The sequence below is a fragment of the Tympanuchus pallidicinctus genome, unplaced genomic scaffold (assembly GCF_026119805.1).
Source record: "Tympanuchus pallidicinctus isolate F22 unplaced genomic scaffold, pur_lepc_1.0 scaffold1, whole genome shotgun sequence".
Taxonomy (NCBI): domain Eukaryota; kingdom Metazoa; phylum Chordata; class Aves; order Galliformes; family Phasianidae; genus Tympanuchus; species Tympanuchus pallidicinctus.
Window position 1 is genome coordinate 106,800,015 of NW_026294618.1, and position 16,090 is coordinate 106,816,104.

The following is a 16,090-nucleotide window of genomic DNA, read 5'->3' on the forward strand; positions in this document are numbered from 1 at the left end:
TGTGTAGCTGCTATTGTCTTTGGGAGATGGAAATGCTGGTCTGAAGCTGAGCTGTGGTCAGCTATCAGCTGGGGGTTGTACTGAGCTGGTACCACCAAAGGGGGTATTCATCTTTCATCAGAATGAAATGTTGAAAAGGAAGCTCTTACTCTTCAAAACAGATGTGTGAGAAATCAGAATATAATAATGTGGCAAGATAGTCACTGAACCCCTAGTGTCAATCCACAGTGTGGCTTCTTGTGGATGTGGCAGGGAAGGGGGGAAGGGCTGCTTAGGTCTAAATCTCTGTGGCAGGACTCGTAGTATGAGCACCTGTGTGACATGGCACAAGTCAAGATGGGCTCCTGGTGACATGGAGCCTTCTGAGACTTTTGACTGAGCACCCTTTCCTTTCTGTCCACTCATTTCCAGCAGGTGGGTGGTGGCTGCTGATTGCTACCAAATGCTGTGGGTAGCACAGAAGCAGCGTGCAGGAGTGGTGTGTTGGGGGGAAGGTTGCATGAAGGCTCTTGCTGCCTACCAAAAGGTGGAGATTTGCTGTGCAATGTCACTGCTACGCAGTCATTTCTAAAAATTGTGAATGGCACCAACTGGAATCCAGTGCAGGGCTTTAAAGCTCTGTAGTAATGTACGCTCACTGGGGAACCAGGCTTTGACATTCAAAAATGACAGCCTGAAGGGTTCCGTTCTCTGATAAGTGATGACACTGCAAAGCCACGATTCTTGCTTTCTACTCTCAAACTACTTCGATTATGGCAGCTTCCTGCCATGCTAAGTATTGAGGTTTTTAATGTGGCTGCGGTCTGAGTGCGATTTAATGTTTGAAACTTGTCCAGGGATTAAAGTAGCGTTGATCTTGTTACTATTTTAATCTCTTATAAACTAGAGCAAGCGCCAAGTTGTGTGTTCTGAGTGTGATTTAGCAACCTGTTAGTCTTCTAATTATCCTCTTAATTAGATTGGTCTGATCATTTGGTGCTTGATATAAATGCATATTCTTAAGTTCTCAGAGCATTAGCTTTTGGGAAAAACTTTATTGCTTTTCAATTAAGAAGTGTCTTGTTCCCTTACTTCAGCATGGGAGACATGTGGCGCTGCTTCTGATGTGGCACTTGTCTGAATCTCTTTCCTTGTAAAAAGTCTTCTGCAGAGCCCTGTAGTCTTCTCTTGTGAGAGCATTCCTATGGTATGACATGGGACTGTCATAGGTTTGTCACTTTAAACTTTTCCTGGATATTGGTCAGGAAATGAAACTCTGAACTGCTGGATAGGTAAAGTTAACAGTAAGAAGTTAAAGAGATGTCAAGAGACTAGAAAAAATCTAATACAGTAATAACTGTCTAAAAAAATGAAGTAATTTCTCAAAACAACTCCCAGATATTTGAAAGTGGTCAAAATGTCAAGGTACAGTCCCAGTTGTTTTACTTCTGAGCTGAAACCTTGGGGGTACCAATGTCAGTAAGAGAGAATGGTTCTCTAATGCAGTGTCCAGAACATCCATGTGATAAGTGGCTGCATCCAAGGTGAAATGGCTTTAAACTGGAAGAGGGAAGGTTTAGACTAGGTATCAGGAAGAAATTCCTTACTGTGAGGGTGGTGAGACACTGAACAGGCTGCCCAGTGAGGTTGTAAATGTCCCATCCCTGGAATCATTCAAGGGTAGGTTGGATGGGGCTGTGAGCAATCTGTTCTAGGGGGAGGCATCCCTGCCTCTAGCAGGAGGTTGGAACTAGATGATCCTAAAGGTTACTTCCAGCCAAAACCATTCTGTGATCTTGTGCTTTGTGTTCAGTCAAGTGAACATGCTTTCCAAATGACCACAGGACAGATGCTCGAGTCATAAGCATGCATTAAAAGATGCAACATAGCAACACATTTATCTGTCTACCACGAAGAGGTGCTGAATTATGTTTCTGAGGCTGGAGACCATGACGTGGCTGGAAAAGTTACAGAGTGATAGAACCAGAATACCTCTGTGTGTGTCTGGGCTGTTGTCCAGTGTGAGAGAAAGTTAGCAGGAGGACAACTGTGCTGCCCTACTGCTTTCCAGAAGCAGTGTTATCCAGAAGCCTGCAGTTCGAGTGCGTGTAGAGATGGAACTGGGCAGGCTTAGGAACACAAAACACCATCAGATATCCTGGCTCGCCTTCCAGGAATACGGACAGGCCAATGAGTGAGGCTCTGGCTGCTGCTTGGGGTGAGCAAGTGCTTGCCTGCTGTGTGTTCTTGTGTGCTGTGCTATAAGAGTACATGTGTGTGCAGCTGTGGGGACTGAAATCTTGCTGCTTCCGAGAGCAAAGTGACTCACCATGCTGTCATGTTGGAGATACAGATCTAGGTAATGAACTGCTTTTGTTTATGCAGGTGACTGGCTTTATACACTTACACCTTCCCACTGAGTTCACAGGCTTGCAGAAGCTTTCTTTGTTTCATCTTCACATGGTGTCATGTGAAAATAGGAGCTGAGCCTTAGAAATCGATTCCAGGGGAAGCAGGCAGAAATCCTTTTTTGCCCGTAATACAAAGGAAATCCTGCAACTTCTCTTACAAGAAGCTCTGTCTGCTTTCAGTAAGACTGGTAGCAGACATGGAGCTTTCCATCCAGGTTTGAAGGCAGTCAGATAACAGCTGTGGCCTTTCTTGCTGTCCCTGGGGTGCTGAGTTGCACCCTGGTGAGCACATACAGTGAAATTGCTCAGAGGAGAGCATGTAGTTTCTGGTTGTTGATTTGTGTGTGTATGTGTTGAGGAAAAAGGAATCTAAATGAGGTTAGATTGAGTTGTAGTAAAGAGTGCAGAGGTTGCAAAATGAAGGTCTGAAGAAAGGAGAATGTCATGATCAAGTTAGCTAAAGTTGGCTCCTGCAGCTGTGCTTTTTGATGAGCTTGCACTGTTTTCTAACTGCATCCCTGCTTCCAGAAAATGGAGATGTAAGAAAGAAGAACTAGATTATAAGAGCAACCAGAGCTCCAGTGTTTCCAAACTTGAGATGGTAGGAAACGATGTAGACAATGGCCAGTCATATATCACTACCTGTGGGTGATAAATGTACCAACCAAAGGGTTTTCTTTCTGCCTATGCAGCTTTTTTTGTCAGTTGCAGATACAGAGTTGATATCCTGATCCCCTTATCCTGCTATCAGATAAAAACCAGATGTGTTGCAGCACCCTCCTGTTGTGCTATAGGTGCCGTTGTGGTAGCACTAATGCTGCCTGGCTCACAGTAGTCTCTCAGGACTTTATTTCCATGGTACCTCTGAGCTGTGCTGGGCTTTTGGTGTCTCAAACTTAATGGTGCTTACTGCAAGTCTGCTGTAATGCCTGACAGTGGAGAAGTATGACTGGGGCTGGTTTGGTAATCCTGGCAGTTGGTACTGTAGAAATGTGAGTCTCTTTATATACCTTCTGTTTCTCTACTGAAGCTTTTTGTACAGCAGGACTCTTCTGCATACTGGACAGCAGGAGTCTTTCATTACTAACTTTAACCACTGCTGTTGTGCCGTCTGCGAGAACTTTGTGTTAACTGAAATACTCTGAATCTGAGCTTTCCTATTTAAAAAGGAGAAAAGAAAACTTTCTGTCTACTTTTAACCAATTAATCTTAATTTCTAAAAGCCATTCCTAGGACTCCTTTGATTATTAGTGCTGCTGAAAAAGCAATTATGTTAGAGCAATGAAAGTCTTAACAGCTATGGAGAAGCAAGCACTGTCACTTCTTTTGTCAAATTTTTGTCACTTTCATGGGGCAGACATTCTCTTGTTGCCTCTTATAAACTCTGTATACTATCTGCAGGCAAAAATGAGGTGATCCAATTACTTGGATTCTCAGTTTCGCTATTAAACAGCTAAGTACTACTTTTAATAATTTGTTGCTACAACTGTATGTACTCTTAAGAGTCTCTCTTCAAAATGCAAGATCCTGTACTTCTGCTTTAATCTGGTTGGATTTGACTGATGGTTCAAACAAAATTGGACAGATTCAGCAGTATGGCAAAGAGGTCAGCTCTAGCAGTATGTCAGGATCTAAAAAAGATTTTCAGTGGAAGACCCAGATGGCTTTCACTACGTTCCTTCACCACTATAGAGCTGCTTAAAAGCTTAGAGATGTGCACGTAAGCGTGATCAGAGCAATCCATCAGGCAGGGCACAGTGCACGGTAGTCTGAAGTGTGAAAAACAAACAGAAAAAGAGCTCGGTAGATCTGTTTGGTTGCAGTCTTAATGTGTTGAGTGTGCTTTTTCCACTTGTGCAGCCTTGAGTCTTTAGGCCCAGATCGTGGTCATTTCTGAACTGCTCTAACCTGATATGCCAAAGTAGTTCTATTGACTTCCGTAAGCTTTTCTGCATCTTCCTTGTATGTACAATGTCAGCATTTGCTCATCTGAGGACTGTCTTTTAAAGGGTGAAGTGTTCTTCATTAAACTTGGCACTGGAAGAAATCATGTGCTTCAGGGAGCTGATGCACACCTACAGTTCAGAGTGTATTGATAGGTAAGCGTTAATTAAATCTTGGTTTGGAAACTGCTTTGGGCATTTCAATAGAGCTTATGTAGATCACATTGTAGGTAATGTTGACAGAATCTCCAAAAAGAGGAAGGCTCTGGGATCATGGGTTCCCTTCCCACACCTCCATCCCAGTTGTGGCTGCTGTGAGCCCTGCCTGTGTATCCAAAGCTGATGTCATTTTTGTAGTTTCAGCAGTGCTGTGCCTGTTCCCATTGAAGGCTGACTCTTACCTGTACCAGCACTGATGTGTAAAACTGTAATTTGGCTAAAAAGATGACTCTCCTAAAATCATACTTACCCTTGGTTTATTTTTGATAGTGTTGAGGTGTTATTCAGAGCAAAGTGTGTTCCTCTGGTTAGTCTAGCAGCTATTCAAATGACATGGTGCAGTCTTCATTAATGGCAGTGAGGTGATCCTCTATGTGCCTGTGCCTTAGTACTTGGGAACAAATGAAAGAAACACATTATTGAATGAGGGAGGAAACTGCTGGTCCCTTAAGTGTATTCTTACACAACAATGTTTATTAATTTAGGGACCTCTTGTTTCATTTAACATCAAATTGAAAATAGTCACCCAACTGCATAAACATGATAATATTTATACAGATGGATAGTTGTATCAGATTAATGACAATGAAAGCAATAGATTATTTTCATTGTCAAAAGCTGCAGTGCCTTGCTAGATAATCATATAATTATACATTGCGTAGATGCAAGACCCACATTGAAATAGCATGTTAAACTGTCATATATATATATGTATATACACATATACACGCTATTTAAAACTGCTATCTTACAGCAGGATCTTGATGCATTTACTGCTAGTTGTATCTTCAGGTGTCATGTGGTTTGGCTTTGCGGGAAAATAAGTAGGTATGGGCTGTATATATCCCCCCCTTATTTCCATGCTGATGTAGTGAACTGCAGGTAGGATGTGAAAGATGTTTTAGGGAATTCTAAATCTGTCTTTCAAAGGTTAGGTCAAGTAGAAGAAGGTAGAGGGTATTAGCAGATTATATGGAAGCTATTTAGTTACACAGGCTGAGATTCAACAAATAGAAGAAAAAGTAGAATAGAATTATTACATACATGTTGCCAAGCTGTTAGTATGTTGAGTGCAGGAATTAGGTCTGCTCTATGCAAAAGAACAAGTATTAAGGAGCTCTTTGAGACGTTCTTGCTGTCTGTGAGGCTTTATCTAATGCTTCAGAAGAATAACTGTATGCGAGTAGCACTTGAGCTGTTGTGTTATGAACTTTGATTACATTTCTGGGGTTTGGAATGATGCTTTGTCTGTTTGCTTTTGACACAGGTGACTGCAGAAGGCCAGCAGTGTTTGGTTAGGAAATAATGATACGTTGATGTTCTTGAATAAATACAGATTGTACTCAGCAGTACACTGGAAGTCACAATTGCTGTGGATGTGGTTTGGAGCTTTTTCCCTCTTAAGTCAAGGAATTGCACTGAGTAATTCACTGCTTTTCTGCAAAGCAGAACTGCATGGGGAACTGCATTGGGAATTGTGGAAGTTGTGGAAAAAGAGAACTGCAGGATTGTGTGGCCTCTGCGTGTGGTTCTCCTGTGTTACTCTTACTACATCTTTAGTATGTGGTATGTGGGGAGGTATGTGTAATCTCCCCTTGGCTCTTGTTCCTGCCTGGCTGGCTGAATAGATGGGTAGAAAGCCAAATGATCCTGGCTTCTACCAGGCAGCATGAGTAAAAGGAAAGGCAAACAGAAAGTTGTAGTAGGGGAAAAGTCTCCGAACTCCATATAGATGAAAAAAAGTATTTCTAAATTTATCAAAGGGCTTTTCTTTATAGAACTTTGTTTTTCTGAATATATCAGACAGAAAAAGCCAAGGGATTTGCTGTTTTCCACAGGAACGTGTGTTGTTCTTGATGTTGTTTTGCCAAAAACTTTGCTTCCTGCAGTAATTAAAGTATGAGGCATCATACTTAAATGCTTATAGTGAAGAAAACAGGTGGGGTTGGAATGAAGGCTTAGCACAGTCAGACGTGTAATGTATCCTTTAGAGCACAAGCAGGGATTGTGCCAGAAGAGAATGGCCAGCAAACTGGTGAGCAGGGACAGAGGGATTTGAGAAAATGCTGAAATGGCTTTGATTTTGTTTTTGGTAGGTAGGAGAAAGGAAATTGATTGTACTCAGTTTGATCTCTTCTTGTAGAAGTAATTGCCATTGATCTCCAGAGGAAGAGCATGTAGCTACATTGCAGGCCTGTCATTCAGTTCTTTTCCATTGCTAATTGGCTAACTTAGTTACTTCCTTTATTTTAGACAACCACCAAAACCAACCAGCCAGGCAGCGTGCAGCTAATAAGCAAACAGAAGCTTGATTGAGTGGTAACTAAACTAACTCTTCAGTCCTTAATGTGATTGTTCTGCCCAGAGCCATGGAGACTGGGGGGGGATTTTTTTCCTTCAACTCCAGTCTTCAAACTGTCCTCAGTCACTGAGGAGTTCAGTATCTGAAAAGGTGAAGTTGCTTTCTAAAAATCCCGTAGATGGATGAAGCTGAGACTGTGATTTACTTTGAGCTCTGAGAAATATAATGTGAAAAACCTATCTGGGTTCTGGAAGCTGGACAGAGACTGCAGTCAGTTCAGTAAAGGCACTGCTAAGTTTACCATGATGAAGTGCTGCCTCATGCATGAAATACATGCTGTGGTCTTGTGCTGGTGATATGATGATTTATCACCTTTAAAACTGTAGAAACAACATGCAGAATTTGTTTTCAGTGGATTATTCATATTATCACTTGTTTGTACCCCTTGGAATCTTATGTGATTGATAAACATTTCAAACAAGCAAAAGCCCTTGAAAAATAAATTTGGAGATTTTAAAATTGTGCTTTTCACAACAAGAATGCCCCTCTGTGGCACAGGGCTTAGGGGCTTCTCCTGCTACAGAGAGACTTGGGTTTGATGCTGGCACTGGGGGGGGGTTGGAAATAACTGTGCTGGTTCCTTAAGCTCAGTGCTATGTAAATGTGTGCAGCTTGTCCACACTGAATGTCTCATCTCAGTAGCCTTGACTATGTAAAAGGAGCTGTACATTCAATCCTGTAGGTGACTGGTGCATATGGAGTCTTGGCAGAGGAAGGAGCAACTGAGCTGCTGAAAGCTCAGCAGTATGAGGAATTGCATTTGTATGTGTCTGCTGATAGAACTGTCAGTGCCAGTGGCACTTCAGAAGTCAGTGGAGACTGTCAAAGCCTTTATCCTATGTTGTCTCCCTAGCACCTGTGTGTTGGATCCAAGTGGAAGTTTTCAGGTGTGGAGTAACTTTGGTTCCTACCCTACAGCTGTCTGCTGAGCCACTGGCTTAGCTTTGGTCAGAGGGTGTTGCATTACCCTCAGTTATACATGGGCTCTCCTGCAGTTCCAGGATGCCAGAAGGGCTCAGCAGTGTCTTGGTGAACAAAAGCAAAGGCTCAGCATATTTCTATTTTTTTTTTTTCTTTATTTTCCAATTAAGAAAAGCTGCACTTTTGTGAGCAAGGCTCTTCTCACTGTTTAGGTAATGGGGGAAAAAAATATCTTTTGAATCAATTGTAAGTATGGTTAAGGCTGAAATAGCAAGGTGAGTTCTTTCTACTTGATTTTTGAAGTGCTGATGACCAAGAACATAGTTTTCCCAATGTTCTCTACAAACATGGTGTAGGTTATATTCACTCATTGGAAACCACATGGTTCTGCAGTGTGCTTCAAAGCCAGTGTAGCTCTGCTTGCCAGTCTATTTTGAGACCTGAAGCACTTCATTCTCTCTCATCGCAGCAACTAGGTGTTCTCTCTACTACAAACACCACCTATCTCATGTTTTCTGCCCCTTTTGGGTCATTCCTAATACTCTGCCACCCTTCTGTGCTATGATTTTGGAATGAGAAATAAATGTAATTATAAGCAAAACTGCCTGCTGAGGATGGAAACCATCTGAGGGTGTGCCTTGAGGAGATTATTCCCATCTGGGAAGAATTCCTTTTTCTGACATGTTTTCTCTTTAGGAAATGCTGTTTCTACTATGGCAGCATCTCTTCAGAAAATTCAATGCTAAGCAGTTTCAAAACTTGTAAGCCAGGTCTGTGTCTGTCCTGGCTGGGAGAGGCAGTAACTCTCAGGTACCTGAAATTCCCCTGCTCTGATTACCTGAGATCAGCTGCATTGCCCTTGGAGCTGCTCACCCTGATTGCTGTACATTTTCAACAGTAAGCCCTACAGAGCAGCAAACTGGCAAATATTCTGCTTGATGAAAATCCATCATGGTCATTCTTTGTACATCTCCCTGCTTTGTTATCTGTCACCCTAAATTTTATCAGAACAATCAGTGTTTGGAATTTCATACCTAAATCTGGCTTGACTGCCTGATGAGCTGCTGTGGTCGTGAAAGAGGCAGTTTCCTTAAAAATGTTGGCATCTCAATCTTCACCCTTTAAAGAAAAGTGCAGTGTGAATGGAGTGAACTAGGGGTAATGGCCTTGAGTGGTGCTGGGGAGATTCAGGTTGGCTATTAGGTCAGGTGCTGGAACAGGCTGCCCAGGGAGGTGGGAGGTTCACCATTCTGGAGGTGTTCAAGGAACTTGTTGATGTTGTACTGAGGGACGTGGTTTAGTGGGGCAGTATTGGTGATAGATGGACAGTTGGATTGGATGATCTTGGAGGGCTTTTTTCCAGCCTTTGGTGATTCTGTGATTCTGTGAATGTTGATGTTGCCACAAATATGGGTTTGTTTTGAAGGACCAGGTTTTATTCAGTACAACCATGAAATAGTGCTTGCTACAGCTTTTCTCAGTTGAATTACAAAAGAATGGCTCAAATGTCATAATGAAGGTATGAATGAATGTCTTGCAAGTCCAAATCAAATGCAGAATAACTCTTAGTCTAATGGTAGATTTGGTTCTTAGTGTGGAAGCTGAAAAAGAGCTCTTACACATGAAATACCCCCAGAATATCTGTCTCCTGAGAATTAAGAAAGGGAATGGATTGATTGATTTGAGGGTTTTTTGTGTATATTCTTAAAGGAATCAAAGCAAAATCCTTTCCCAGATCTGAGGTTTCCCAAGTAGGAAGAGTCAGCAGGAATTATAAAGCCTTTGAAGGACAGGAGGGCAGTAAAGAAGCATGGTTTATAGGCAGTATTCATTACACAAAATGCAATGAGTAGTTAAAACAAGGAGCAGATGTGGTGTCAAGGCTTGAGGATGCTGTACTGGAGCCAAGAAAAAAGCGAGAAAGCTGGGAAACCTGGTGTATGCTTTTGGTGATTTTTGTCTAGATAAAAGGCACAAGTATGAGGGCTGTCCTGAAAGTAAAGCCTCCTATCTTATGATGTTGGCCCACAATATCAGAAGTGGATGTTGGTGGGATGGCAGTAGAGATTGATCCTTGCTGATAATGTTCCGTTCCATTTTGTTGCCATGTGACAGATGGCAGCAGGGAGACAGTCTGACACAATGGCATCTGACATGGAAGCGCATATGAATCAAGTATGTGGGGTATAATAGAGCTTGCAGTGCCAGAACTCTTAGTCTGCTTGTGAAATTCATGCTAGGGCTGCTTTACATTATGTCAGATATGCAACCTGGGAATGCATCCTGTGTCAGAGTGCAGATCAGTGCTTGCTTCAAAAGTCAGTTTCTTATGTGAGTGCCAGCATGGGGAGGATTATATGGGGAGAGGCATTCAGTCACAGTAGCTCAGTAATTGCTGCAGTGCCAGATGCTGAATGCCATCATCTGATACTAAGCTTTAGTGATGTTCTGGATATCATGTCAGAGGGGATAGATAGGAGGAAAGTGTCCAGGAATATGTGCAGTACAAGTAATCTTGGTGCTAACACTATTTTTGGAATCTGTACACTTACCTTGATAGTATCTGGATGAGGTCAAGACTGAATAAGTTTAAGGTTTTGAAGTGAAAAGGGAATAATATTTTACTTGAGGGTACTCACAGCCATTTCTGAATCTCTACTTTCTCCTGTAAGGGCTAAGAGCTTAAGTGGTGTGAATTCTATAATTTGATGCACAATGAAGGCTTGGTAGCAAATCCAAAGATAATGATTGCAACAGTGGGACTTCAAAAATAAAATGAATTAAACTATGGGTAGAATTGCCTGGGATTGAACAGCATTCTTTGGGGTTCAAAGCTAGGGAGATGAACCTTCTTTCCCTTGTTTGTGGGCTATTTTATTTATAAGTGAACAGCTGAGTTGAGATCTTATTTGCATGACTTCAAATTTCAGCTTGATGTTTTTCTGATGAATTGTCTGTCTCCTGGCCTTTTTGGAGGCTTTAGAAAAAAAATGCATTCTGCGTGTACAGTTGCGAGAAGAATAAGCTGTATTTCACTTTGACAGGGATTTTTAAACCTTAGAGATTTAGGAGTAAAGCTTACTGAAATAATAGACTTCTCAGTGTCTCTTTGGAGTGATAAAGATCTGACAGAAGCATCATCAGTGTTGGGCTAAAATGGAATACCCAGCTTTGCACAGCTAGTGGTGTAGGTGGATGCTTACATTGGACCTTGTCTCTCAACTGCTGTTTGGACATTCCAGGGGACTGGATGAGAAGTTGCTGCTCAGTTCAGGACGGGTGTCACCATGATGGGGCTGAATAGCAGGACCCAATTCTTATTTTCAACAGCAGTTATATCACACTGTTTGTTTTACAGCTGAAGTGTTGCCCACCAATTTAAATCCTGCTTTGGAATGTGCTAGGTTAAGGAAGAAGAGACAAAACTTTGCATCTACATAGCCTCAGTCTCCTTTCCCTTAGTGTCATTCTGTGCTTTGCTGCTCACAAAGATGGAGCTGGCCCGTGAGTTCAGAGCAGGTCCCCCAGCAGGCATTCCTTTGGAGCAGCACCTCCTGCTCTAGCAGTGTTGAAAAAGCCAGGGAAGTACCTGCAAGGACACCCTGAAAATGCTGTGCTATCAAAGTATTGACCTTGCAGATGAATCTGAGCTGCTCGATAACTTGCTGGCACTTGCTGCTAGCGATCTGTTGTCTTCTGTGAACTTGAGTGTGAAACCCCACGTAGCCCTGGTGCCTCACCTGAGGGGTAGTAGTGCTCCTTGCCTTGCATTCCAGCAGCCTGGCACTTGAAGATCAGGTGTTTGTAGCTCATTCACCCCTACAGAAAGTGCCAGCATTCTACCTGAGGCACTTCAGTTACTGTATTTAACGCTGCTACTTCTACAGAAAAACTGTAGCTTTTATTTTGCTATTTCTTGCTCATGACACCTTGCTTCTTTCTGCTAACTACTGCCCTATGTCTGCAGGTTCCTGAAGGAGAAATGTAAAAGGAATTTCACGCAAGCAGTGAGATGAAATTGACACAGTGTAGGATTGGAACCGGAATGTTAGGCTACTGCTATTCCTTCAAGTGAGGAAGACAAATGGCCTTTAAACACATTGTGAGAACATGAAAAGGCAGTGACGTTTGAGAGAGCAAAGGAAACATCCTCAGAATTCACAACCAAAGTGTGAGTACAGGAAGAAAACCCCAACAGAGCAGCAATTGGACAAAGCTTTTCCCCAGTGGAGGTTTTAAATACACTTCCATGAAAAAGATTCGAATGTCTTTAGGAGTAACACCACACTGTGGATAGGACTTGCTTGATATGTGAGCTGTGCTTGGAAAAATTCCATAGAGAAGCAAACTTATTTAGAATCACAGAATGGCCTGGGTTGCAAAGGAGCACAGTGCTCATCCAGCTCCAACCCCCTGCTGTGTGCAGGTCGCCAACCAGCAGCCCAGGCTGCCCAGAGCCACATCCAGCCTGGCCTTGAATGCCTGCAGGCATGGGGCATCCACAGCCTCCTTGGGCAACCTGTGCCAGTGTCTCACCACCCTCTGTATGCGAAACCTTTCTCCTAATATCCAACCTAAGCCTATCAAGTACTAGCATTAATATTGAGCATTAAAGCTGGAAGCAGTTCTATGCATGTACAGCACTGCCTGGATAAAACAAAGATGCTGTTGGGTCACATGGAATCGTGAATGCTGTGGAGAGCATGGTGATGTGTGTATGTTTTGTATAAGCTTTATTGTGATTATAAGTGGAATTCATTGTTGATCAGGGACAAAAAATGGTAAGCTGATGAAGAATGGTTAAAAAGTAATAGAGGAGAAGGGGAGGGGAAAGAAAAATTGACTCTGAAGGGTGAGTAATGGCAGAAGGTAGACCGAAGCTTTATTTTACTTCTCTCCTAGAAAGTATAGGAGCTACTCTACAAGATTTAAAAAAAAAAAAAAAAAAAAGGAAAAAATTTACACATTGTTGAAATATATCATTTGCAGCCTAAAAAAGTTAATTATACTTGAAAAATGATTACAATTAAAAAAAAAAAAATAATTTGACTTCTGGGAATGTTCAGGGTCATAATCAACTAGATCAAGTTTTCTTTCCCAGTGTCTTTCAGGATTCTCTTTGCTCTACAAAACCTCAAGTTGTGCTTTCTACTGCAAGGGATGACTTAGCCAGGAGTCTGCCTGTCTGTCTGCAGCATCTTCCCCCTATATGTGGTAAGGACTAGTCTGATTTCAGTGCAACAATACCTGTGTTGCTCAAACAGCAAGTTGAGTACTCCACTTAGAGGCTTGTATTTACCCTTTTATGCTGCAGATTCATTTAATTCATCTGTCAAATGTTTGCATTACTTATTTTTTTTTTTAATAGGTCCCTGTGGCTCGCAGGGACTTGCTGGTTTAGTGGGGAACCTTGAGCTGAGCCTGCCTGTATGTGCAGTGGAGATGCAGCTGCTCTGCCTCCTTTGGCTGGCACTCAGGGTGAGCTCATCCTGAGGATGCTCTGATTTCTGAAGTCTGTGAGCATTAAATACTTGAGCTGATTTTAGTGCAAGTGGATGGTGATATTTAAGGGAATTTGCAAGATGAAAATTAGTTAAGGCTGTTTGTATGGGAAGAACATTGTATGGATTGAATCCTAAAGATACACACACATTTTGCATGAAAATGTGTCTCAACAGTTAAAAAGAGATTGGATAGATATAAACATGAAACAAAGATGAGGAAGAAACACTCCAACAGTATCAGGAAATCAGAGAAAAGGCACAGTAGATTCAAAACAGGGCTGAGGCTGCTAAACCTACCATGGTACAGGAGAGCTTTGTTAGGGGCTCTGGCCTCATCCCCAGGTCATGCAGCAGTGTGGTGGGAGTGCTCTGCGTCGCTGTGTGCCTGGCAGCTCCATGCCATAGGTCTCTGAAGCCCTACAGAGTTCTGCAGAAGGAGTTTTACTGTAAGGGTCTGCCCAGCTGGTAGAAGGTCAGCACACCAGAGGTGGCAGCTTTATCAGTATGGTGAGCTGGACGATGTAACCTCAACCTACGTCTTCTTGTCCCATGCCCTTTGCTATCCTGACCTACTTTTTTTTCTGATGCAGTCATGGCATATTCCAGGTCAAGCCTTAAGAGCAGTATCCAAATCTACTCATAATAAGAACACTCAGCAAGTTGGATTTGTACTATATTGGCTGCTGCAGACATTGCTTGTTGCCCTTCTGCTACCTTATCTCTGTACTTTCCCTGCTGTGTCTCATCCACATCATCCTTGGGGGCTCACAGACACTGCCTGCAGCAAAATCTATTGTGTCCTGCACTGAGAGAGCCCCAAAGGGTTATTGTTCTTCCCACAAATACAATGCAAGCTAGGAAGACAATAAGAGGGGTGTGATGAGAGCTGCACCAAGCAGCTGTGATGATTAGTGGGGTGATGGCTGCATTGTTTATGTATTTTCCTGACTTTATTTGCATGCTAAATCATAGAATCATAGAATGGCTTGGGTTGGAAGGGACCTCAAGGATCATCAAGCTCCAACCCCTCTGCTGCATGCAGGGCCACCAATCTCCGTATCTAATACTACATCAGGCTGCTACCATCCAACCTGGCCTTGAACACCTCCTTAAATTAAATCTAAATGTATAAATAAAAAGCTTGAATTACCTTTCCTATGCATTCACTTACTCCATAATGTCCAAAGCTCCAGCTTTGGCTTGCTTAAATTTTTTTAAGGTGAAAGAAAATGTAAATGAAAAATCAAAAAAGGTGTAAGTTGGTAATTTTTGGCTTGCAGTATCCTGTAGGATACAGGGGTCAGTTGAAGGAATTTGAATTATTGAAGCAGGTGAAAGGCTGATGCTTGTTCTATTTGTCATTTTGCTAGAAATGTAATAAACTGCAGATGAGGGATGAGGGTATTGTTGTTCTTGGGTTAATAATTTCTGTATGGAAAGTACTGTTCAATTCTTTTAGATTACAGAGCTGCCAACTCATAAACAGACTCAGTGGAACACAAGAAGTTCTTATGAATTTTATCTTTCATTTTATGATGTGCAATATCCTGCTCTTTATTAAACCACCTGAGGGAGGGACGGTGAGACTCAAGGAGGAGCCTTTACTGTTCCCAGAGGCCTCCTCCATCTCTCACTTATTGGACTTCTTGTCTCATGTCTCTCCTCTGACAGTGATGTGCTGCCTGCCATGCATGTGGGAAGTTCATGCAAAGGGACTCTGCCACGTCTGCAGCTTGTAGTTTGTCCACTGGTGGAGGGCTCAGACCCATGCTTGTGTAGCTTCTGCTTCCCTACAGCATTGCTGTTCTCCTTCTGAAGCTACAGGGAGTGGGAGCCACTTCTGTGCTTGCCCAGCTGGCTAAGAAGCTGTTCATTCATTGATAGGCACAGTCCTTCCTCTGTGTTGGTAAGAGATTGTAGTGAAGATTCACTGTCTATCAATATTGCATTCCCACTCCTTTAAGTAAATAAAATAAACTTGCATGCTGTGTATCTCCTAACACGCATGTGCAAACTGCATGTCAAACCATGTGATCGTAGTGAAGGTGTGCAGTGTTCCGCCTGTGTGTGGCTGCAATCAGGGTGCTGCTGGCAGCCTCTGCAGTAAGGGTGGGTGTGCAGAGCATGGCCACCTTGCTGTCCTTCAGGGGCAGCCCTGTTTCTGTGTGGTGAGAGTTAACTTGTGCTTTCTGCCTCTGAATGCATGGATATAGGGTAAGGCTCAGCTAGTGGCTCTGGCTCAGGAGAGAGCGTGGAGCCAGAGGAAAGATGGGTGGTGCTTTGGACCAGGTTTTAAGTCACAATTTAACTTTCTTTTTTTTTTTTTTTTGTTTTACTTTCCAAGTTATAAATTTAGAAACTGATTGAAGTGTTGTCCTTATGGATTAGATGTACTTAGAACAACTCCAGGGTGTTCTCTGAAGGATGCGATAGAACTGCGGACAAGATTGAGGCCAGCACCTGTGGAAATCAGGGGGAGCCTTTGCTGGCTATAAGGGGCTTTGCATCTGACCTTCAAAAAGATACAGGGGAAAAAAAAGAGCTTATTTTACTTCCTGGAGAAGTAATAATGCCTTAATACTTTATAATAGAAACTGTGGGCATTGATTTCCCGTAGATTTATATGTGGTCATTTATAAGACTAATTTTTACAAATGGTTCCTGTTTGCAGATGTGAGTGCTGTCTGGCTGCACTACTGCTACTATTAAGCAAATGGTTGTTATTAGCATTTGTCTTTTTTAAAGACTTTA

At 42.4% G+C, this 16,090-nt stretch overlaps 1 protein-coding gene across 6 annotated transcripts in view; it reads left to right on the plus strand.

The window, feature by feature from the left end:
* Positions 1 to 16,090, plus strand: part of CCDC85A (coiled-coil domain containing 85A) — a 59,756-nt gene that overhangs the window by 13,921 nt on the left and 29,745 nt on the right. Inside the window, exon 3 of one of the 6 annotated variants that reach the window (XM_052675690.1) lies at positions 6,806 to 7,633. The exons of the other annotated variants lie outside the window; for them this stretch is intronic. Within the exon in view, the coding sequence (XP_052531650.1) occupies positions 6,806 to 6,864 (59 nt within the window). The 3' untranslated portion in view covers positions 6,865 to 7,633. Of the gene's footprint in view, positions 1 to 6,805; positions 7,634 to 16,090 lie in introns of those variants that run through there. 6 annotated transcript variants of the gene reach the window in all.